Here is a 24795-nt window from a genome sequence, read left to right as displayed (position 1 = left end):
GCTGAGTAGTAGGCTTTAAATTATTCCCTAAACTTCTCTAAACTATCTCACTTGAAAACTCATTAAAATGTTTATATTCCAGCTTTGTAAATTTAATTCATTGTAGCATCAGTGTGTGAGAAGTGCAATTCTTTCACTAAAGTTCCAATGTTAACAACTCAATGTCCCTCATAGGCTTTTGCTGTCAAATTCAAATGGTATCTTTTTCATACACCACCTTGCTTTTATACCTGAGTCATGTCTGTCTCCAGTGTTTTCTTTTTCTCTTTTTAAGATTTTATTTATTTATTTGACTGAGAGAGAGAGACAGCAAGAGAGGGAACACAAGCAGGGGGAGTAGGAGAGGAAGCAGGCTTCCCGCTGAGCAGGAAGCCCAATGCAGGGCTCTATTCGGGGCTCCATCCCAGGACTCTGGGATCATGACCTGAGCTGAAGGCAGATACTTAATGACTGAGCCACCCAGGGGCCCCTTCCAGTGTTTTCTGACTTTTTCATTTCTCAAATTTACCAACCTCTCAATCTTACCATATATATTCTACTGAAACCCTTCTACCTCAGGTTCCTTCTCTTCTCTTCTCTCCTCCAAACTGAGCTGTGTGCTCTCGAGTCAACTACTGTCCCCAACTCTCCTTCACTGAGTACTTGAGTTGGAGTCTAATCTAGATCTTTTGTTTTCCACACTCATTTTGTTAAAGTATATCCTCAAGTGACTTCCTAAGAAAGTGCGTAAGAGAAAAATGTTCTGAATTATTTTATTTCTGGAAATGTTTTATTCTGCCCCAGTATTTGGTTAATAAAATTGCCAAAAAGAGAATTCTAGGTTAAAAATTATTTTCCTTTAAGGGTGTGTAGGTAGCTCTGTCAGTTAAGCATCTGACTTTAGCTTGGGTCATGACCTCAGAGTCCTGGGATTGGGGCCCCTGTTGGGCTCCACACTTGGGGGGAGTCTTCTTGTCCCTCTGCACCTCCACCCGCTCATATACTCTCTCTTAAATAAATAAAATCTTAAAAAAATAATAAAATTATTTTCCCTCATAACTTTGAAGGCGTTGTTCTACTAGCTTCTACCAGTCAGATTTCTGTTAAGAAATGTGGTCTTTGGGACGCCTGGGTGGCTCAGTTGGTTAAGCAGCTGCCTTCGGCTCAGGTCATGATCCCAGCGTCCTGGGATCGAGTCCCACATCGGGCTCCTTGCTCAGCAGGGAGCCTGCTTCTCCCTCTGCCTCTGCCTGCCATTCTGTCTGCCTGTGCTTGCTCTCTCTCCCTCTCTCTCTCTCTGACAAATAAATAAATAAAATCTTTAAAAAAAAAAAAAAAAAAAAAAGAAATGTGGTCTTTCCAGGCATCTGGCTGGTTTAGTTGGTGGAGCAAAGAACTTTTGATCTTAGGGTTGTGAGTTCAAGCCCAACAGTGGGTGCAGAGATTACTTAAAAAAAAAAAAAGAGTAGTCTTTCTGATTTTTTATTCCTTTAGAATTGCTTTTTCCCCCCCTGAATTCTTTAAGAATCTTCTCTTTATGACTGGTATACTGAAATTTCACACTCATGTGTCTAAGTGTGGGTCTCTGATACTCCATAAATTCTTACTATGTGAGATTTCCCTTTAGCTCTGCCAAATTTTCTGTTATTATGTCTTAGAGAATTTCTTCCCCTTGTTTTTTCTATGATCTCTCTTCCTGTAACTTCTACTAATCTTCAGGAAAAATGAAGATTAATGAAAACCAGAAGATAAAATAGACTATAAACCAATACCGAACCTTAATTAATGTGCACTAAAATATTTAGGGGGAAATATACTGACATCTACAACTTTCTTTGAAAAGTATTAAAAAAATCCAAGATGGACTGATTGTTGGATAGAGACATCAACAGACAGGTGGTAAGTCAAATATATTAAAATTTAATGGTAGAGTCTAGGTAATGGGTATATAAGTTTTCACTGTAAAATTCAACATGACAGTAAGTTAAAAAATTTTAGTAACAAAAGGCTAAGAAAACATAGCAGTTGCTTTCCCTGTTTGTCGTTTTAACTCCTAAATTCTAGACTATGAGCCCTTACAGGTACAAAATATTATAACTAAAGTGAAATGTGAAGTAAAAACCATGCAACTGCCTAATCTGGGAGAACTTTACTTCTATTCGCACACTTACATAATGAGTTACTTTCATTTCTGCTAGCTGAAGTCTTAAATGTATAGTTTTCAATAGCCAAGAACTACCAAACCTTGGACACAAGACACAGAATGGTGAATAGAAGGAAAATATCATGGGGCACCTGGGTGGCTCAGTAGGTTAAGCGACCAACTCTCGATTTTGGCTCAGGTCATGATCTCAGGGTCGTGAGATTGAGCCTGTTTGGGGCATTCAGCAGGGAGTCTGCTTAGGATTCTTTCTCCCTATGCCCCTCTCCCCACTACACACACGTATGCATGCATGCCCTCTAATAAATCTTAAAAAGTGGAAAATATTACAAAAAATAACTGTGCTGAATCTGTCAGTGCTTACAGTACACAAAGAGAACACAGTTCAACAAAAGCCAATTACAATTAAACTTTGAAAATGTCGGGATGCCTGGGTGGCTCAGTGGGTTAAGCCGCTGCCTTCGGCTCAGGTCATGATCCCAGCGTCCTGGGATCGAGTCCCACATCGGGCTCCTTGCTCAGCAGGGAGCCTGCTTCTCCCTCTGCCTCTGCCTGCCACTCTATCTGCTTGTGCTCACTCTCGCGCTCTCTCTCTCTCTCTGACAAATAAATAAATAAAATCTTAAAAAAAAAAAAAAAAGAAAAGAAAATGTGGAGAAGATCACATAAATATGTCACCTTCTGAACAAATTTGTCCATAAAATCTTTTTCTACCACCTTGATGTACCTACTACAAATGATTTTATTTTCCTTCTCCACTGTAACAGTGGATATTCTTGTTGAAAATCTCAATTTCAGTAGCATCTGGGTGGTGCGGTTGGTTGAGTGTGCAACTCTTGGTTTGGGCTCAGGTTATGATCTCAGGGTCGTGAGATCAAACTCCACGTGGGGCTCCATGCTCAGCATGGAGTCTGTTCCAGATTCTCTCTCCCTCTCCCTTTGCCCTTCCCATTCATGCTCTCTCTCTAAAATAAATCTTTTCTTAAAATTTTTTAAAAAAGATTTTATTTATTTGACAGAGAAATCACAAGTAGGCAGAGAGGCAGGCAGAGAGAGGGGGGGACGCAGGCTCTCCACTGAGCAGAGAGCCCTATGGGGGGCTCAATCCCAGGACCCTGAGATCATGACCTGAGCTGAAGGCAGAGGCTTAACCCACTGAGCCACCCAAGTGCCCCTAAAATAAATAAATCTTAAAAAAAGAAAAAAAAAATCTCAATTTCAAAGACTTTGGGGAATTGAAGGAATAGCCACAGTGACTGAAGAAATCTTCTTTAACCTTTAAAAGCAAATAACATCATCCACCTTTATCCACTAGAAATTTACAGTACAAAATGTCTGAAATCAAAGAGGACAGAAAAATAGACCTAGTTCTGTATCATTTTGCATATCTCATTTTGCTTTATTAAAGGTTTTTATTTGTGTTTTCATGAAAGCAGGACACTGATTTGATTTCTAAAACTAAGGTCTGACAAGGCATAAGCAAAGATCCTGTCAGGATTTGTTCTGACACAAACATTAATGCCCAGAAAGAAAACCAATAGATTTTAGGGATACCTACTGGCTTAGTATCACACATACTCTTTTGATGAGGTATTAGGGGCTCAGAACTGTCATTTCCAATTAAGTCATCACTTCAACAACATATGTGAATAATACAATAAATGAAAACTTCAGAGGCGCCTGGGTGGCACAGTTGGTTAGGCACCCAAATCTTGTTTTAAGCTCAGGCTGTGATCTCAAGGTTTTGAGACTGAGCTCTGCATCAGGGTCAGTGTTCAGAATAATAAATAAATCTTAAAAAAAAAAAAAAAAAAGAATTATGACTTCTCAGCCCTGAGTTACTATTACAAAGTGGTCTAAATAAATGAAGTAAAATCCCTACCAGTGCTTAAAAATTCAAAGCTCTCAGTATAATACCCAATAAAACAGAATTAATCAGGTTGTGCATATATTAATATATGAGATAGTAAGTACCCACAAATCTCAGCTATTGTCCATTTGACTAAGTTATATGGCAGACATACACTGAAGCTAACCAATAACAAAGGATGCAGTCTTTTTTTTTTTTTTTTTAAAGATTTTATTTTTTTATTTGACAGAGAGAGATCACAAGTAGGCAGAGAGGCAGGCAGAGAGAGAGGAAGGGAAGCAGGCTCCCCGCTGAGCAGAGAGCCCGATGCAGGAATCGATCCCAGGACCCTGAGACCATGACCTGAGCCGAAGGCAGCGGCTCAACCCACTGAGCCACCCAGGTGCCCCAGGATGCAGTCTTTTTTGAAGATTCTTTAGCTTTGTAAGACTTTTTCAGAGAAAATTTTCTGAAAAATTGGAAATTATAATGGTAATCAACATAAAATATGAAAATCAATTTTATAGGTATTTACTTATTTTATCCCAGGGTCCTGGGATCAAGCCCCGCATCGGGCTCTCTGCTCAGCAGGGAGCCTGCTTCCCCCTCTCTCTCTGCCTGCTTCTCTGCCTACTTGTGATCTGTCAAATAAATAAATAAAAAATCTTAAAAAAAAAAAAAAAGTTCAAGGGTAAAGCTAATCCAACTGTATAACTATAGGGGTGCTCAGGTGGCTCAGTCTATTAAGCTCAGGTCATGATCCCAGCATCCTAGGATAGAGCCTCGAGTTGGGCTCCCTGCTCAACAGAAAGTCTGCTTCTCCCCCGCCCCCCCCCCCCGACTCATGCTCCAATAAATAAATAAAATTTTGGGGGGGGGGAACCCAGCTAAATAATAACTAAATACCAAAGGGTAAGTGCATAAAATAAAATATAACCATGAGAATTATGAATGTGAAAGAAAAATTAATAGTAGCTATAAGTCACTGGAAGGAAATGAGAAAAGATCATAATATGATAGGATGAAAATAACTGGATTCTAGTTTTAGTTCTGCCACTGCCTGCATGACCTTGGGTAAATAACTGAACCACAGTATCTTACGTTTCCTCATCCATAAAACAGAGATAATACTGGCCCCACCTATTTTTCTCAGTGTTGTTATGAAGGTCAGATGAGAATATATATAAAAGAATGGGATTTCAAAGTTAAAATGCTATATAAGGGATTATTAGACTTCTACTTCATTTCTATTAAGCCAGTAAAATCACTTTTATGTCATTAAGGTTAAAAAAAAAAACTAAGCACATGATTTGAAATCACATTCTCTTGTCATTATTAAAGAATCTTGCCTATGATTAGTTAGCTAATAAGAAATAAAAACAGCTTTTCTATTTGAAAGTAAAACTTGATTATACAAAATGAAGAAACTTCAGAAAACTGAGGCAAAAGTAAAAATCGCTCACATTCTTACCATTCAGAAATAACACCACAAATATTTTAGTGTATTTATCCTGTGTATGTGCTATACACACATTTTTAAAAACAAAAAAAAATCAACCATGTATATGTATGTGTGTGTGTGTATTTGTGTCTTATTACCCTGCTATCTTATATCAGGAACATTCCTGATATTAGGAATCCTTATGTTTCTTATATCAGAAATATTCTCCTATATCAATGAATATTCTTTGAAATTCTTTTTAGTGGCTACATACTAATGAATATATTTCTAAGGCATGAGATCATAATTTCTAGAAAGATAAGGTACATCACCACGTACTGCTGGCGGAAATGCAAACTTACCAATTTGGCAGTATTCATACCCCATGAAACTAATTTCCTTGAGAGAAAATCCCAATTTATGCAAGGAGGCACATATAAACATAATTAACTAGTGCAGTCACCTCTGGAAAGGGGAACACAATGACACACTGGGAGATGAAGAAGGAACACTGCCACCTTCACTGTACATGCTATTCCCACTAATGCCTCCCCCTACATCACATAAGCAGTACTTACCAGAATTTTGTCAGCTTTGGCTTCACTAATCCCCTTAATATTTATCAATTCCTTCTTTGGTGCATAGGCAACAGCCTCCACAGTATGGAATCCAGCCTCTTCCAATTTCTTCACATCATTGGCATTTATACCACATTGCTGCAAGTGAAGAAAACCATGGATAAGTGTAAGCTTCAGTTCTCTCAGCTAATGTAGATATTTGCCCTACCCAATTCAGAGCTGTTTTGAAGAACTGTAATATTATATGCAAAAGCTTTGAAAAGTATTCTATACACATGAGGTATTTAAAAACAAATTACCAACCCTTTCATTTTGAAAACCAATACTTCTAAACTAGTAGTCCCATGTACGTATTCTCATCATGAGTTGGGACTAAACCACTAATTCACAGGCACTGGGAATAAACTAATAACTCTCAACCTTTTACGACTCCTCAAATGAACTTTGAGGAGCGCGTGGGGGGCTCAGTCGGTTAGGTGTCTGCCTTTGGCTAAAGTCATGATTCTAGAGTCCTGGGATTGAGCCCCACCTCAGGCTCCCTGCTCAGCGGGGAGTCTGCTTCTCTATCTCCCTCTGGCACTCTTCCTACTTGTGCTCTCTCTTCCTCTGTCAAAAACGTGAGACACTGGGCCCTAAAAAGCCACCTTAAACCACTGTTTCTAATGTTTTCTACATCAAGCACAAATAAAAAAATGTTTTTTGTTTGTTTGTTTGTTTTACTCTAAGCTGGAGTAAACAGAGAAGCCTGCCCCAGAGCTGAGGGTAGCAAAATGACTGAATCACTCTAACAAGTGACATTAAAAATGGGGGAAAACTGGGGTGCCTGGGTAGCTCAGTTGGTTAACTGTATAACCCCTATAGTTATACAGCTGGATTAGCTTTACCCTTGAACTTTTTTTTTTTTTTAAGATTTTTTATTTATTTATTTGACAGATCACAAGTAGGCAGAGAAGCAGGCAGAGAGAGAGGGGGAAGCAGGCTCCCTGCTGAGCAGAGAGCCCGATGCGGGGCTTGATCCCAGGACCCTGGGATAAAATAAGTAAATACCTATAAAATTGATTTTCATATTTTATGTTGATTACTATTATAGTTTCCAATTTTTCAGAAAGTTTTCTCTGAAAAAGTCTTAGAAGGCTAAAGAATCTTCAAAAAAGACTGCATCCTGGGGCACCTGGGTGGCTCAGTGGGTTAAAGCCTCTGCCTTCGGCCCAGGTCATGATCCCAGGGTCCTGGGATCGAGCCCAGCATTGGGTTCTCTGCTCATCAGGGAGCCTGCTTCCCTTCCTCTCTCTCTGCTTGCCTCTTTGCCTACTTGTGATCTCTGTCTGTCAAATAAGTAAATAAAATCTTTAAAAAAAAATAAATAAATAAATAAAAATAAAAGAAAATGGGGAAAAACTAGTTTTGGTTATGGACTCATATACCAGTTCACAAAATAAACCACCCAAATGTACCTCTTCCTACCTATATTACAAATTCAGCTTTGATTTTATTAGCCATCAAAACTATGACTGCTGGGACAATATTAGTGGTGGAATGTGTATGTATTTGCGGGTTGGAAAGGGTTTTCGAGAGGGGAGGGTCTGCCCACAGAAATAAGCTCTCCTATCAATATTTATTTATTTTTTATATTTTTTTAAGATTTTATTTATTTATTTGACAGAAAGAGATCACAAGTCGATGGAGAGGCAGGCAGAGAGAGACAGAGAGGGAAGCAGGCTCCCCGCTGAGCAGAGAGCCCGATGAGGGACTCGATCCCAGGACCCCGAGACCATGACCTGAGCCGAAGGCAGCGGCTTAACCCACTGAGCCACCCAGGCACCCCTCCTATCAATATTTAAGCAATAAGCAAAATGCATGTGTGGGTATAAGGATGCTCATAATACCAGAAGTTATGCTGAACTCTGTAATATTTATCACAAACCCGTTTATATTAACTTCTGCTGGAGTCTTGAAGTTTAGCTGAGGTGGTTGGAATATGTGTAAAGGGAAGAATAAAGGCTTTCTCTGCTTTCCCTCCTACTTCTCCCAGCCTATGTCTGTGGCACTCACACTGTGGGGCGTCTGTACAATGGGAAGAAATAGTGCAAAGGCCCAGGTCCGATGTTTGATGTTCCTGTGCAGAGTCCTGAATGGAGCTTGACCCTTACACCTTAATAGCTACAAGCCCTTCTCCCTGACCACAACAGCTGTCTTGCTAGTAACTTCAGCACAGATATGGGTCAATGGAGAGACAATGCTCCTCTCTCTTCCTGCATAGCTGTCCTAGGCCACTCTAATTCTCTGGATTGTAATTTCATAAGTAGTATCAAGACTCCACCAAGACTCCACCATGAGATCCTAGGGCTTTTAGTTTTTGACAATCCAACTCTAAAAAAGAAAAATGATAAAGTAGGAGGAGAATTCTTAACGAAAGAGATATGGCCTGACATGTTTAGCCTTTCCACAGGATCCTTGATAACACTTTTGAAAACTCTAATTTAGGTCTTGACCGTAGGTAATAAATCAATGGTTTATGAAAAGGTTGTAAGTTCTCCCAACAGGTAGGAGACTGTAATCTAGCATTACAATTCTAAAATTAACAACTAAGCACATACCTCTAACCGTGAAATAGGTTGTGGGCCAAAGCTTTCTTCTTCCACTGAAGTATCTGCATTTGCTTCAAGCTGCATTTGCATAGCCATTACTCAGCATTCAATACTGAAAAATACAGATGGCCAGAAAAAGTACAGAGCTGCAAAGTTCGTTTTGAAATAAATCTCCGAAGAATTACTTGTTAGTCTTTTGGTCTAATCACTGACCTACCCATGGCAGGAAAAAAGAACATATCTCACCAGCTTCCCCTTCCACTAGATAGTTTTTTTTTTTTTTAAGACTTTATTTATTTATTTGTTAGAGAGAGAGAGAGAGAGAGAGAACACAAGCAGGCAGAGTGGCAGGCAGAGGCAGAGTGAGAAGCAGGCTCCACGCTGAGCAAGGAGCCCGCTGTGGGACTCAATCCCAGGACTCTGAGATCAGGACCTGAGCCAAAGGTAGCGGCTTAAACGACTGAGTCACCCAGGTGTCCCTCCATCTAACTAGTTCTATCAGATATAGTTTAGGAAGAGCCAGGACTAGTGTGCTTCTTAAAGATGTACAGCTTAACTAGACCAACTATGTCCCCAGTTCCCCTGCTTCACATTCCTTGAGGGTAGGGGCCAAGTTATTTATTTGTGTACAATTTGTGTACACCCCATGATACATTAAATGTTAGGTGTTTGGCAAGTATTTGGTAAACCAAAGTGGACTTTGCAAGACTCTACTTAAAATTTGAAAAACAAAAAAACAAAAAAACCTAGTGAAAGTTTGTTAAACTGTTTCAATTTTATTGTTCCCTTCAAGCAAGTAGGGTTTGGGGGTGGTGGGAGAGGAGTGAAATGAAAGTACAGAATGACTGCCCATAAGCCTCTACTCCTGATAAGGCAGTAGACTGAGATGAAAGTACTTTTCATCTCAGCCAAGGATTATAGCTTGTAGTCACATATTCTGCTTCCAATAGGAATGTGTGAAATTTAGGGCGCCTGAGTGGCTCAGTTGGTTAAGCGCCTGCCTTCAGCTCAGATCATGATTCCAGAGTCCTTGGATCAAGTCCCACATCAAGCTCCCTGCTCAATGGGGAGTCTACCTCTCTGCCCTTCCCCTGGCTCATGCAGGCATGTGTGCTCTCTCTCTCTCAAATAAATAAATAATCTTAAAAAAAAAAAAAGTGGGGGAATGTCTGGAATTTAAACATTACCATTTTAATCAATTTCAGACCTCATTGAATGCACAAATGAGGGGTGCCTGGGTGGCTCAGTGGGTTAAGCCTCAGCCTTTGGCTTGGGTGATAATCTCAGGGTCCTGGGATCAAGCACTGCCCGGGCCCTGCTCAGCAGGAACCCTGTTTCCCGCCTCCTCTGCCTGCCTCTCTGCCTACTTGTGATCGCTGTCTGTCAAATAAATAAATAAAATCTTTTTAAAAAATGCACAAGTGGATAACATTCAAGAACCCTGCTCAGTCTGAAATCCATAGAGCATTAGGCCCATACCTAGTCAGGTTATTATGATAGTTAAGATTGCTCAGGTTGAAAGTAATGGAGAACAAAAAATTTTAATTATCTTCAAAGATGTTAGTAAAAGTGAGCAAAACTTTTTTTGAGGGTGGGGAGAGAGAGAATGCAGGGCAGGGGTGAGAGGGTAGTGGTAGAGGAAGAGGGAGAATCTTAAGCAGGCTCTGCGCCTAGTGAGGAGCCCAAGAGGGCTGGATCTCATGATCCCGAGACCATAACCTCAGCCAAACCCAAGAGTCAGACGCTTACCCAACTGGACTACCCTAGCACCCCAAAAGTGAACAAGTCTTAATGTTCACAAGAATAAATGAATTTAAATCACACCAAAACAATCTGAACAATTTAACAATCTGGATAAATTTAAAGATAACACATGAAATCTTCATTCTTTAAGACTTCACAAAAGAGGTCCATTTTTTCCCTTTTTAAAAAAGTATATTAATTTCAGGTGTACAGCATAGTGCTCTGATAACTCTGTATGTTACGCTATGCTCACCACAAGTGTAGCTACCATCTGTCACCATACAACACAAGACCACTGACTATATTCCCTATGCTGTACCTTTTACTCCTTTGTTTTGTTTTTTTTTTTAAAGATTTTTTTTTTTATTCATTTTGACAGATAGAGATCACAAGTAGGTAGAGAGGCAGAGAGAGAGGAGGAAGCAAGCTCCCCGCTGAGCAGAGAGCCCGATGCGGGGCTCGATCCCAGGACCCTGGGATCATGACCTGAGCCGAAGGCAGAGGCTTTAACCCACTGAGCCACCCAGGCGCCCCTGTTTTTTACTTTTTTTAACTTTGACTTTTACTCCTTTGTTCTGTTACTGGAAGTCTGTGCCTCTCACTCACTTTCACCCATTTTGCCCATTCCTCTTCCTCCCCTTTGGGAGTTATCAGTTCTCTCTGTATTTATGGGTCTGTTCCTGCTTTCATTTATTTTTGTGTTTTTACACTCCACATACAAATGAAATCATATGGTATTTGTCTTTTTCTGTATGACTTATTTCACTTAGTATACTACCCTCTAGGTCCCTCCATATTGTTGCAAATGGGAAGATCTCATTCTTTTTAAAGGCTGAGTAATATTCTACTGTATGTATTATATATACATAATACATACCTACCATATCTCCTTTATCCATTCATGTATGGATGGACACTCGGGTTGCTTTTGTATCTTGGCTATTGTAAATAATGCTGCAGTAATCATTGGGGAGCTTTCATTTTTTTCAAGTTAATATTTTCATTTTCTTTGAGTAAATACCCTGTAGTGGAATTTTTGGATCACATGGTATTTCTATTTTTAATTTTTTGAGGAACCTCCATACTGTTTTCCATAGCAGCTGCACTAAATGTAAATTAGTGCACCAACAGTTCATGAGGGTTCCTTTATATCCACATTCTCACCAGTCAGGATCCCTTATTTCTTACCTTTTTCATTTTAGCCATTGTGACAAAAGGGAGGTGATACCTCATTGTGGTTCTGGTTTGCAATTCCCTGACGATTAGTGATGTTGAGTACCTTTTCATGTGTCTGTTTGCCATCTGTGTCTTCTTAAGGAATGATCATTTGTTGTTGATTGGTTCAGATGCACATCTCTTAGATAGTTGATTTAACATAATGTGTGTCTATGATAGTGCTAAATATCAGGATCACCTGAATGGAACTTAAATTTAAACATCTCCCTTCATAAGGGAACCTGGAGGGCTCAGGTCATGATCCCAGGGTCCTGGGTTCAAGCCCCGAATCAGGCTCCCTGCTCAGTAGAGAGCCTGCTTCTTCCTCTCCCCCTGTCTGCCGCTCTGCCTAGTTGTGCTCCCTACCCCTCTGTCAAATAAATAAATAAAATATTTAATTAAAAAAATACAAAAAACCCCACATCTCCCTTCATAATCTATGAAAAAGACAGAAATGCAGAGTAATGGAGAAAGGACTGTCTTTTGAATAAACAGTGCTGGGTTGATGGGAGAGCCTTACAGATTAAGAAACCACCCCCTCACTCCACATACAGAAGAACCATCCATTTCCAATTCAATTACAGACCTAAATGTAAGACTTAAAACAAAGCTTTTGGAATATAAGTGAATATCCTCATGACTTTATATAAAGATTTTTTGAACTGGATACATAAAGCAATAATGAAAAAAGAAAAGACTGAAAAATTGGACTACATTTAAACTTAGAACTTCTATCAAAAGACACTACTAAGAAAACAAAAAGTCAAACTACAGTATATTTACCATATATACAAACAAGGCTGATAATTAAAATATATAAAACTTCAGGGGCACCTGGATGGCTCAGTCAGTTAAGTGTCTGCCTTCAGCTCAGGTCTGGACCCCAAGATCCTGGGATGGGGCCCCACGTCGGGCTCCTTGCTCAGCAGAGAGCCTGCGTCTCCCTTTCCCTCTGCCTGCCACTCTGTCTACTTGTGCTCTCTCTCTCTCTGTCAAATAAATAAATAAAATCTTAAAAAAATATTTGTATATTTATTACTTCAAATCAGCAAGAAAGAACAACTCAATAGAAAAACAGAGATCTGGGGCGCCTGGGTGGCTTAGTGGGTTAAGCCTCTGCTTTCTGCTCAGGTCATGATCTCGGGGTCCTGGAATCGAGCCCCGCATCGGGCTCTCTGCTCAGCGGGGAGCCTGCTTTCCCCTCTCTCTGCCTGCCTCTCTGACTACTTGTGATCTCTCTGTCAAATAAATAAATAAAATCTTAAAACAAAACAAAACAGAGATCTGAGCAAGCACTTTAGGATAGAAGATATCTAGTAAACATATGAACCAACAGGGGTGCCTAGGTGGCTCAGTGGATTAAGCCTCTGCCCTTGGCTCAGGTCATGATCCCAGGGTCCTGGGATCAAGCCCCACATCCGGCTCTCTGCTCATCAGGGAGACCGCTTCCCCCTCTCTCTCTGCTTGCCTCTCTGCCTACTTGTGGTCTCAGTCTGTCAAATAAATAAAATCTTTAAAAAAAAAAAAAAAAAGCCAAACAAATATGAACAATAAACATATGAACCAACAAAGCTCAACCTGATTATCAGGAAAATTAAAACCATGAGGTATTTCTATATGCCACCAAAATAGATAAAATTAAAAAGATCAACAACATCAAGTGTTGGCAAGCATGTGAAACAACTAAACATTCATACACTGCTGGTCTGAATGTAAATTTATACTTTAGAAAACCAGCATTAAATGTAAAATGGGTGGCTCAGTTGGGTAAGCATCTGCCTTCTGCTTGCATTGTGATCCTAGGGCCCTGGGATACAGTGTCCTTGCTCAGCTGAGAGCCTGCTTCTCACTCCCCCTTTGCAGCAGCCCCTGCTTATGCTCTCTGACAAATAAATCAAATGTTTAACAAAAGTAAATAAACAAACGTGGAAGTTGAATATAAACAAATGCTACCACCCAGGAATTTCAACACTGCATTACTAACCAACTGAAAAGCAGACACATGTGCACCAAAATATACATAGGAATGTTCTCAGCAGCCTTTCTCCTTTTAAAAGTCAGAAACTAGAAACCACCCAAATGTCCACCATAAGCAGAAAGAATAAGGGATCCAATATGGCAACAAAAAGAACTATTACTATATACAAAGATATGTATGAATCTACAGACAGAATGTTGAGCAAGACCAGACACAAAAATATAATCAGTATCACTTATACAAAATTCAAACACAGGCAAATTTAGTCAATGATGTTAGAATTCAATAGAGCGGTTACCTCTGGAGAGAAAAAGGTTCATACTAGAGTGGGAACAAGGGAAGTTTCTGGGATGCCGACAACATTCTATTTATTGACCTGAGTAGTCATTACATACGTATATTCTCTTTGAAATAATTCAGAGCTGTATACACTTCTGATCTGTGCATCTTCTATACGCATATTACACTACACTTTAGAAGTTAAAAAAAACAACAACGAAACCTGACTGGAGAGTCCCTAGGTATCACGTGAACAGCCTTCCGCATTAGGTAATGAAAACACCTTTGAGGAAACTGGAGGCGGGTACTTGGTAAGCAAAGCACGGAGTAATGGAAAGAGGACTGACCAAAAATCCGGAAACCCTGGCTCTGACATAAACAACTGTGACATTACATCAGTACACCCCTCTGGATCTCGGCTTTCTCGCCCCCGCCCATAAAGTGGGTGTTGGAAATGAAGGGTTCTAGGTTCCTCCCAGCTCTGGAGCCTGGAGACCGCTTCAGTTTTCGCCACAACCAGCTCTGACGGTGGGCTGGGCCCAGGCATGCCCCTGCTCCGCCGCGCCAACTCCGCTTTCTCATGCGGCGCAGAGGGGCGCATAAGCCGGCGGCCAGACCACGGGCCCGGTCGGGTTAATGCGGGGACGTACCCCGACGCAGAAAGGGACCAGGTCTACACCTCACACTCACCTCGGTCCACAGCGCTTCTCACTCGGGCGGGCTGCACGCTCCGACTTCTGTCCGCTGGTCTGGTCCGCGACCGACCCCGGAAGGATTCCAGACGCCCCTCCTTGCTGCTAACTTCTCTACTCCCTTGTTCCGGCCTCCTGCACACAACCCACGCGAGTTTTAGGTCACAACTACGCCCCCCAGGGAGCGTTAGCTCTCCTCAGACGAAGAGTGTCTGGCTGCACAACTCTCCGGCAGTTTTCGGAGATCCCGCCAAATGCTCCGGAAGAGTCACGCCAGCGTCAACGTAACGTCTCCCCGCCCACCTCGGCGCCACAGCCTAGCCCGCCCTACCGCTGCTCGCGAGCGGGAGGTGGGCCCAAGGATCTTGATCTTGCATGATGTCAAGGAGTTCCCTTTTCCGTTTACCCCTAAGAACTAATTCACAATTTGGAAGTCGCCAAAGTCTTCTCTTTCACCGGACCAAGGACTACAACTCCCAAGAGGTAGTGGGGTCGGCCGGAGAGTCCAACTCCCAGTATGCACCGCGGGCGCCTAGCGTTTTTAGCGCCTCAGCCCCTCTGCGGAAAAGCCTGGGTTTAGAGAGGTGTTCTCGATTTGCTTCCAAAGTATCTAAGCCTGTGTTTGCTCTGAGCTTCCGACATCGTCATGTCAAATTCCTGCAGCCTGACGTTTTTCAGGTCCCTGGATGTGGTAGAGCCGAGGATGCTCGAGTAGACAGATGAAACTGGAAAACAGAGCTAGTGAAGGGGAGAAAATGCCGAAATACTAGTTATGTCTTGGTAATTTGCAAGAGATTTGCAAGACTCCAGAGGAAGAAGACGTTGATTACCTTCTCATAGTTTTCCTGGAAAGTTTGACCTATGATTCTTGTTTTAAAGGGTGAATGGGGTTTCCTGGGCAAAGAAGAGGAGAGGAGGACATAACCATATAGAACAGTATGGGCATGGAAATTAACGACGTGGTCAAGCCATAGCATTGTCTGATGAGGGAGGAAAAGAGTGCTGGAGGCGCTGATACTGTAAAGTTAACATTTCGTTCAAGTTATGACCATGTGTGGAGCTTTAATCTTTATTCTTTAGGTAATGGGGAAATCACTGAAAATTTTTAAGCAGAAGACTCCTATGATCTGTTTTTCCCCCACCACTACTTTATCATTGTGGGATGCGTTAAAGTTCGTGAAGTTTTTATTCAATCCTCCCACCGTTGTCTTGTGACAATGACAGATTTCAGAAAAGAGTAAAGATAGCAAAAACTGTCAGGAAGCTCTTGCAATATTTTGGACAAGGGATGAAGGCTTGCTTGAGTTAGATCAATGACAGAACAGATTCAGGAAGCATTCTGGAGGCAGACTCAACCCAACAGTAATTATATAAATAGTACGTGGGGATAATTGTAACTGCCATACCAAATATACCTACTTAAAGAAAAAAAGATTTTGGGCGCCTGGGTGGCTCAGTGGGTTAAGCCGCTGCCTTCAGCTCAGGTCATGATCTCAGGGTCCTGGGATTGAGTCCCGCATCGGGCTCTCTGCTCAGCAGGGAGCCTGTTTCCCTCTCTCTCTCTCTGCCTGCCTGCCTACTTGTGATCTCTCTCTGTCAAATAAATAAATAAAATCTTTTAAAAAAAAGATTTTATTTGACAGAGAGAAATCAGAAGTAGGCAGAAAGGCAGTCAGAGAAAGGGGGAACCAGGCTCCCTGCTGAGCAGAGAGCCTCATTTGGGGGGGGGAGCGTCGATCTTAGGACCCTGAGATCATGACCTCAGCGGAAGGCAGAGGCTTAACCCACTGAGCCACCCAGGCGCCCCCAAATATACCCACCTTTACCTCCCCTTCACACCCTTTCCTTAGAACATTTGCAAACCCACAGCCCCTCTTGGTTGAATGAAATCACATGTGACTTTGACCTTTCATTAAAATCAAATTCCTGTGACTGTGTGGTTGTCAAACCAGAGAAACCCCTTTTATAGGAAGACTAAGAAATTGAGAGACCAAGAAAGTGGGAGAGAATGAGACAGAAAGGAACAGTTTTGAAATCTGTTGTCCAAATCTTTCCAATTTCTCAGGAGCCCAGCAGCACTTACTATTCTCGAGATCTATGAAATACTCCTAAATGCCAATAAATCTCCCTTCCATTTCTTCTGCTTAAACCAGTTTGAGTAGTTTTCCGTTCTTTTCTTCCAAGACAACCCACTAAACATTTAGAAATAAGACAAACTAGTGTTCTTGCTAACAGTTAAGTTAGCAATCCATATGAATATGTTTAAGTGTGTAGTGGAAAAGTTTTGAATATATCCTAGATTACGTCCAGTGACCTATTTGAAATCTCAAAGAGGTAACCTCTAGTAAAAAAAACTTTATCATGAGAAACCTAACTTTTTGTCTCAAGGATAATAATTTCCTGGCACAGTCAACCTGGAGCATAGTAAGGGAAATCCGGAAGGGAAACCCACTGTCATGTCCAAGTGATCCAATTGAGTAATGCAAGGATGATCCAGTATGGGGAAATCTATTATAATTGACCACTTTAATAGGTCAAGGAGAAACCCATATGGTTAATTTCATTTTGAAAAAGCAATAAAATTCGACATTAATTCCTCATTAATGGGGAAAATGGGAGAAAGGAATTGGATGCTTCCTTAGCATGATCAAGAAAAAAGCAGATACTCCAAACAAGCTGCTTTTGTTTACTTGTGAAATGTTAGAAATACTTTCATTAAAACCAAGAACTGGGGCTCCTGGTTAGCTCAGTATGAGGAGCACATGACTTAATTTCGGGGCTGTGGGCTGTGAGTTTGAGCTCCACGTTGTGTATAGAGATTACTTATGTAAAAAAGAAACAAAGAAAATTGTCTATTGCCACTATTATTTACTATTGTTTAGGAAATGTCACAGGGTGTAATAATTCAAGATAATAAAAAAAGATGTTAAGTGTTCAGAAAGATTTACAGATATGATTATACACCTGGATAGTTTAAGGGACAATAAGAAAGTACATTAGTGTAACCAATTATGAAATATAAAAAGATCAGCACTTTATTAAGTCTTAATAACTAATTAGACAATATAATAGAAAAAGATCCCATTCACAGTAGTAACAAAAACCATAAGTGTCTAGGAACACACTTTTAGAAATGTTCAGGATCATCTTTAAAAAAAAAAATGTTCAGGATCTTTATGGAAAAATCTCTAAAACCATCTTCCCAGAGAAGGCTCAAAATTATAAAGTTGAAAATTCATCAACATCAATGAATTCACAATAGAAATCGCAATGCAATTCATGGCAATCACCATTAGTTGCCTACCCAATAGCCATTGGCCTTTATGGCTAAGAAACCTAGTATGTGGAAGGATGTTCACTAGTGAGATTTTGGATGACTTTGCCTTCATCTGTATTCTTTTGTATATTATTTGCACTGTCGGTTTGAATTTATCTTGTTTTTATTATGACAATTGAAAAATTATAACAAAAATATAAAATGCCTTGGAATAAGTTTAATAAGTGCACATCCTATATAAAGAAAATTTTAAGATATTAACAAAGGACACAAAACAGAAAAAGTATACTGGTGGAAGACTCATATCTTAAAGATACCAATTGTCGATGAGCTGTTCATTAAATTTAATATAATGTGATTTCAGTACAAATTACATTAAGAGTTTTTGGGGAAGAAAACAAGCTAGTTCTTACCTTTATATGATAAAATAAAAAAGCAAGAAGAGCTAGGAAAACCTAAGGGCCTGAAATGACCAGATGTTAAAACATATTATGAAACTGTAAGAATTACAGGGCCATCTGGGTGGCTCAGTAGGTTAAGCATCTCACTCTTGATCTTGGCTCAGTTCATAATCTCAGGGCCATGAGATGGAGTCCTGTGTTGGACTCTGTGCTAAGTGTGGAGCCTGCTTAAGATTCTCTCTCTCCCTTTCCCCCTGCCCCTCCCCAACTCTCTCCTCAAAAAAAAAAACAACAACAACAACAACAACAACAAAAACCCCTTTAAAAATTACAAAGGACTTTTACAATAAGATAGGTCAATAGAACAGAACAGTTTAATCAGTGTCTTAGTTTCTGTTGCTGCTGTAACAAATTACCACAAATATATGGCTTAAAAAAAATGTATCATCTTACAATTCTGGAGATCAGAATTCTTAATGGGTTTCACAGGGCTAAAAGCAAGGTGTTGACAGAATTGTGCCCCTTCTGGAGGTCCTAGGAGAAAATCTGTTCCTTTCCTTTTCCAGTCTCTAGAGGTAGCCAAATTCTTTGGCTCAAGGTCCCTTCCTCCCTCATCAAAGTCAACACTCTGATCTGTTTCCATTATCACATCTCCTTCTCTGACTCTGACATCCTGCCTTCCTCTTATAAAAAACCTTGTGATTACATTGGGCCTACCCAGCTAATCCAAGATAGTCTCCCCATGCCAAGATCCTTCAAAAGCTCTGCAGAGTTCCTACCGCCATGTAAAGTGACATTCACAGGTTTTGGGATGTGGACATCTGGGTGGGGGGGGAGCGGGGGTGGTGTCTACTACTTTGCCTACTGCACTCAGATATGAATAGGTAGAGAAATCTAGTACTTGATAAAAAAAGCATTCCAAATCAGTGGGGATAATAGCCTATTTATTAAATGGTGCTGGGATAGCCACATAGTCATCTAGAAAAATAAAATAATTTGGATCCTTAACCTTTGTTAGGATAAATTCCCAATCGATTCAAAGACATAAATGTAAAGTATTAAACCATAAAAGTTCTAAGAGAAATCATCGATTTTACAGTAGGGAGAATCTAAATATAACATAATCTCAGAAGTCATAAAAGAAAATATTGATACATTTGACTACATATCTTTAAAACTCTAAATGGCAAAACCTATAATAAATAAAGTCAAATAAAACCATAAGTTAGGAGGAAATTTGGCAAACAACTATCACAGTTTCATTTTTTAAAATCTAAATTCAATTAACATGTAACATATTATTGGTTTTAGAGGTAGAGGTTAGTGATTCATCAGTCTAATACCCATTGCTCATTACATCGTGTCCTTTTTTTTTTTAAGATTTTATTTATTTATTTGACAGACAGAGATCACAAGTAGGCAGAGAAGCAGGCAGAGAGAGAGGGAAGCAGGCTCCCTGCTGAGCAGAAGGCCCGATGCAGGGCTTGATCCCAGGACCCTGAGATCATGACCTGAGCTGAAGGCAGAGGCTTTAATCCACTGACCAACCCAGGCACCCCTCATGGACATTACATCACCCAGTTACCCTATCCCACCATCCCCCTCCTCCCTAGAAACCTTCCAGTTTGTTTCCTATGATTAAGAGTCTCTTACAGTTTGTCTCACTCTCTGATTTCTTCTTGTTTTAACTTTTTCTCTCTTCCCTTATGATCCTGTTTTGTTTCTTAAATTCCACAAATGAGATCATATAACTATCTTTCTCTGATTATTTCGCTTAGCATAATACCCTCTAGTTCCATTCACGTCATTGCAAACGGTAAGGTTTCTTTTTTTTTTGATGGTTGAGTAGTATTCCTTTGTGTATATATACCACTTTTTAAAAATTTTATTTTTTGTAAGATTTTATTTATTTGACAGTGAGAGAGATAACGAGAGAGCACGTGAGCGCGCGTGCATAAGCAGCAGGAGCAGTAGGCAGGAGAGGGAGAAGCAGGCTCCCCACTGAGCAAGGAGCCCAACTTAGGGCTTGATCCCAGGACTCTGGGATCATGACCTGAGCCAAAGGCAGTTGCTTAACTGAGTCACCCAGGTATCCCAACCATGCACTTTAAAGATTGTATTTGTCAGAGAGAGAGAGAGAGCAAGTGAGCACAAGCAGGGGAGCAGAAGGCAGAGGGACAAGCAGGCTTCCCACTGAGCGAGGAGCCTGATGTGGGACTCAATCCCACGGCATGTGATCATGCCCTGAGCCAAAGGCAGATGCCCAACTGACTGAGCCACCCAGGCATTCCCCAAGCTGTGTATTGCGTACTTTAATAGGTGAATTATATGATGTCAATTATATTTCAGTGAAGTTTTTTTTTTTTTTTTTAAGATTTTATTTATTTATTTGACAGAGAGAGCGAGCGAGCAAGCGAGTGCACAAGCAGGGGGAGTGGCAGCAGAGGGTGAGGGAGGAGCAGGCTCCCCATGGAGCAAGGAGTCCAAAATGGGGCTCGACCCTAAGACCCTGAGATCATGAAGGCAGATGCCCAATAGATGAGTCACCTAGGTGCCCCTTGGTGAAGTGTTTTAAAAAAAATAAAGAAAAAAAAACAACTGAGACTGGGTGGCTCAGTTGGTTAAGCAGCTCAGGTCATGATTCCAGGGTCCTGGAATTGAGCCCCACATTGGGCTCCCTGCTCAGCAGAGAGCCTGCTTCTCTCTCTCCCTCTGCTGCCACTCTGCTTACTTGTGCTCTCTCCCTATCTCTCTGTCAAATAAATGAATAAAATCTTAAAAAAAAAAAAAAAGGAAAAGGAAGAAAAGGATAAAAACCACAACACAGAATACTGGTCCCCACCCTTAGTGTTTCTGATTCAGCAGGTTTGGGGTGAAGCGGACACTACTAGTTTAGGGACTAGGTTTTGAGAACCACTCCATTAGCTCATAGAAATGATAGTTTCAGGGAAATGAACCATGAGAGACTATGGACTCTGAAAAATAATCTGAGGGTTTTGAAGGGTGGGGGGTGGGAGGTTGGATGAGCCTCGTAGTGGGTATTATGGAGGGCATGTATTATATGGAGCGCAGTGTGGTGCATAAACAATGAATTCTGATACACTAAAAAGAAATTTAAAAAATTAAAAAAAAAAAAAAGAAATGATAGTTTCCTGAGGAACTTCAAGTAGTTTTCTTTTACTGTCTTTCAGAGACATAGACATAGGGATAACTGTGGTTTGTATCGGTTCTTATACTCAGGTCCTGACATATTTTAATCTTATCTCAGTTTTCAAATAAGTGGGTGTTTCTAGAAGGAGCTTTCTTTGGTATATCTTCAAATGTTTATTGAATACATGGTAAAAAACAAAGAACAAAAAACCTCTTCATTTCATAAAGAGACACTGCTTAAAAAGATTTCCTATAATAAACTTATTTTAATAGTGCAAAAACCAACCTGCTTCTAAACAGTGAAGGAACAACTTCCAAAAAATTTTATAAAAATAGCCAATCCTTTGAACAAATACAAATGCAAATAATTAAGTAAATATTACAATTATGTGGCAAACTCAGGAAGCAGAGACCATAATTACAAGCCAAATCATTCCTGGAGTTGGTCCATACCAGGTTACCAAAATGCATAAAACAAAACTTCTACTTTTCAGGTTTACAGAAAAGAAATGAAACAACTCCATTAAGAAAACTAATTTAAATTTCATGGAAAACAGACGATATTGGTGACTTTAAAAGTTTTTCAAGAAGTTCATGGAAATGAAGAACATCTACATCTTGATTTTTATGGAAAATAAATTTTATGTTGACTTTTGAAGCTTAAAAGACCATGTGATCTTCTTGACCAAAGGCTCAGAAGTAAAAGCCAATTCAAGAGCGAAGATAATATTCATGGGACCTATAGGACTTTAACCTAATCCTAAAATATAAAGCAAAATGTTAAGATGAATTAGTTTAAAAATGCAAATATACTTTAGAATTAGATATTAAAGAAACAAAATTTATCATGATTAGGATTTGAATAAAGTTTGGGTTAAAGTTTTCTCATATTTATCTATCTGAAAGATAATACTGATCATTCAGTATCAATGAATATGCTTATATTTGTGTATGGCTTGAGAAACAAATACATTAAATTCATTACTACTGCCAGAAATTGACAAAACTGGTAGCTTCAAATGTGATATTGTTTGAAGTACCATTATTTAATAGAAAGAGACTGAGAATCTTGGTGTAAAGCATCCTTCAGAAAGATGGAAACTGCCCAGACAGAAGAGTATCTCTCTATACAGCTCTACATATTTCTATATATATCTCCTTGCTACATTAAAAAAAAAAATTTTTTTACATATATATACTAAGCCACAATGAATTAACTTTCTCTACAAAACTATACATAAGAAAACATTAATAGACATTCTATAATAAAAGAAGGCAACGTCCTCAAGAAAAGATGGCAACCATTTGAATAGCTGAGGGCTATTGCTTTTTCTTAACATTTCTGGAATGGAGAAAAAAAGGATGAATAGTTTGTAGACAGATATATCTCTATTCCAGAAATATCTGGTAGACAGAAGCCAGGCAACTTAAAAATCATAGTTCTGTATATGAGGAAATGGTTAATGTTTTTGTTACTGGTGACAGCTCTTCTTATACTTAAGTTACTTCTCAGGGCTTGTTCTATAGCAGAGAGCACAACTTTAATTAGAAGAAATTTTCCCTAAGTGTTCTACTATTTAAACCTCTTGTAAAAAGATTGGCAGTTTGATAATATGCTGTTTGAGGCAATCCATCATTCCTGACTGCAGAGATTTAAAAACTAAGCATACAAATTAACTATAATGTCATGAGAAGGAATTTTACTAGGCTTCTTTCTAGGACCTAAAGACAAAAATTAAACAGAGATAGATAAGCTGACATAATATCATTATGAAGTGCACTGTGCTTGGCTCTTGTAGCTATAGTCCATGCGTCTAGTGGTAGAAATGGCAGTCCTGAAGCAGATCTTGGTAAATTTGCTTGACTACATTCTTTAGGTAGTTGTCCTCCAGTGGCACTTTAGATAGAATTGCAGTGATTTCATCTTGGCTGGAAAGAACAAAAGTTTCATTAATTTTTCTGGAAACTTACCTCCATTTCATTGGAATTCATGTTTTTGGGTATGGTCTCTGAGTCTCTTAGAAAGCACAGATAGGCATTTCTAGAAATAGCCTGTCCAACAGGAACTGAGATTCCAAAAACAAGGCCTAAGAGCAATCCTTTATGAACTGTGAAGTATCTTGACTTAGCTAAAAATATCAACTGTTGGGCGATGGATTTGAGGTGGGTGTATTCTAAACTCGACCATTTTAAAAACTGTCAGCAGTGCGTCTAAAAAGTCACAAAATATATAGTCGGAATGAAATATTATTATATCTGGTTACAAAAGCATTATGATTACACAACTTTTTAAGTGATTATTAAGTGATTATGTGATTATTCTGTTTTTAAGTCCATAGAAGTTATTTATATATGATCTAGGCTAAGCTTATGCCCATTTTTTTCCCTTCTTCATTCCTGTTGTAGGTTAAGAGTATTCAAAAAGTAGAGCAAGTATAAAAGAATAGACCAATGATCTCCAGCATCCACTGGAACTAGAAATGAAGGCCACTGACTTTAAGAGAACAAATTTTTCAAAATGAAGTCAGAGAGAAATGACAATTGGTACTCACTATGGATTATCCATTACTGGTATATCCAGTAATGGTATACATTATTTCTGACCATTTTGAGAGCTCCTTCAAATGATATAACATAGGTAAAAAAGTATTCAGGAGCCCTATCCTGCTGGCCCTTTACTTACCCAATGTTTCCAAGGTGATTTTGAATGGAGAAAGGTAATGGGACAGTTGGAAAATGGACTGAGAGAGGCAAAGTTATCTCAAATTTTGCAAATGCTGTAGAGCTGGAGAATAAAAGTCTCAATCTATAAAAGACAAGATCCTCAATTAAAAATACAAAACAAAAACAGAGTGAAACAAATACATTTTCCTTTTATACTCATATGTGAAACTTAGATGGTACATTATTTACTTGTCCTTATTAAATGGACAGTGGGTAAAAAATCTGGAACAGGGGCATCTGGGTGGCTCAGTGGGTTAAGGCCTCTGCCTTCGGCTCAGGTCATGATCCCAGGGTCCTGGGATCGAGCCCCACATTGGGCTTTCTGCTCAGTGGGGAGCCTGCTTCTCTTCCTCTCTCTCTGCCTGCCTCTCTGCCTACTTGTGATCTCTGTCAAATAAATAAATAAAATCTTAAAAAAAAAAATCTGGAACAAAGATTATTATTACTAGTATCATTTTCATTGTTGGCCATAAAACTCATTAAATCATTTTTAATACATTTTTTACTCATTATTTACTGTTACAGGTTGACCTATGTTCCCTCCTGCCATCCATGTTGAAGCCCTCACCTCCAGTACCTCAGAATGTGACCTTATTTTGAAAATAAGATAATTGAAGATTTAATTAGTTAAGATGAGGTCTTACTGGAGTGAGATGGTGTCCTAACCCAAAATGATTGGTGTCCTTATAAAAAGGGGACATTTGGACACAAACATGCACACAGGAAGCACATCATGTGAA

The 24795-nt window shown here is 39.6% G+C and overlaps 2 protein-coding genes across 2 annotated transcripts in view; both read right to left on the bottom strand.

Moving 5' to 3' along the window:
* The window catches only part of LOC111159884 (RAD51 recombinase), a 34419-nt gene extending 19660 nt beyond the window's left edge, over window positions 1–14759 (bottom strand). Inside the window, exons 1-3 of the mRNA XM_022522544.1 lie at window positions 14502–14759; window positions 8606–8708; window positions 6009–6146 (exon numbers count right to left, since the gene is read on the bottom strand). Of these exons, the coding sequence (XP_022378252.1) occupies window positions 6009–6146; window positions 8606–8692 (225 nt within the window). The 5' untranslated portion in view covers window positions 8693–8708; window positions 14502–14759. The remainder of the gene's footprint in view (window positions 1–6008; window positions 6147–8605; window positions 8709–14501) is intronic.
* Window positions 14760–23016: 8257 nt separating this feature from the next.
* LOC111139232 (kinetochore scaffold 1) overlaps window positions 23017–24795 on the bottom strand; it is a 69753-nt gene continuing 67974 nt past the window's right edge. The window contains exons 25-26 of the mRNA XM_022491443.1: window positions 24015–24137; window positions 23017–23260 (exon numbers count right to left, since the gene is read on the bottom strand). Of these exons, the coding sequence (XP_022347151.1) occupies window positions 23146–23260; window positions 24015–24137 (238 nt within the window). The 3' untranslated portion in view covers window positions 23017–23145. The remainder of the gene's footprint in view (window positions 23261–24014; window positions 24138–24795) is intronic.

The sequence above is a fragment of the Enhydra lutris genome, unplaced genomic scaffold (genome assembly GCF_002288905.1).
Source record: "Enhydra lutris kenyoni isolate GAN:26980312 unplaced genomic scaffold, ASM228890v2 scaffoldscaffold4, whole genome shotgun sequence".
NCBI lineage: Eukaryota > Metazoa > Chordata > Mammalia > Carnivora > Mustelidae > Enhydra > Enhydra lutris.
This window is presented reverse-complemented; position numbering and strand designations above follow the sequence as displayed.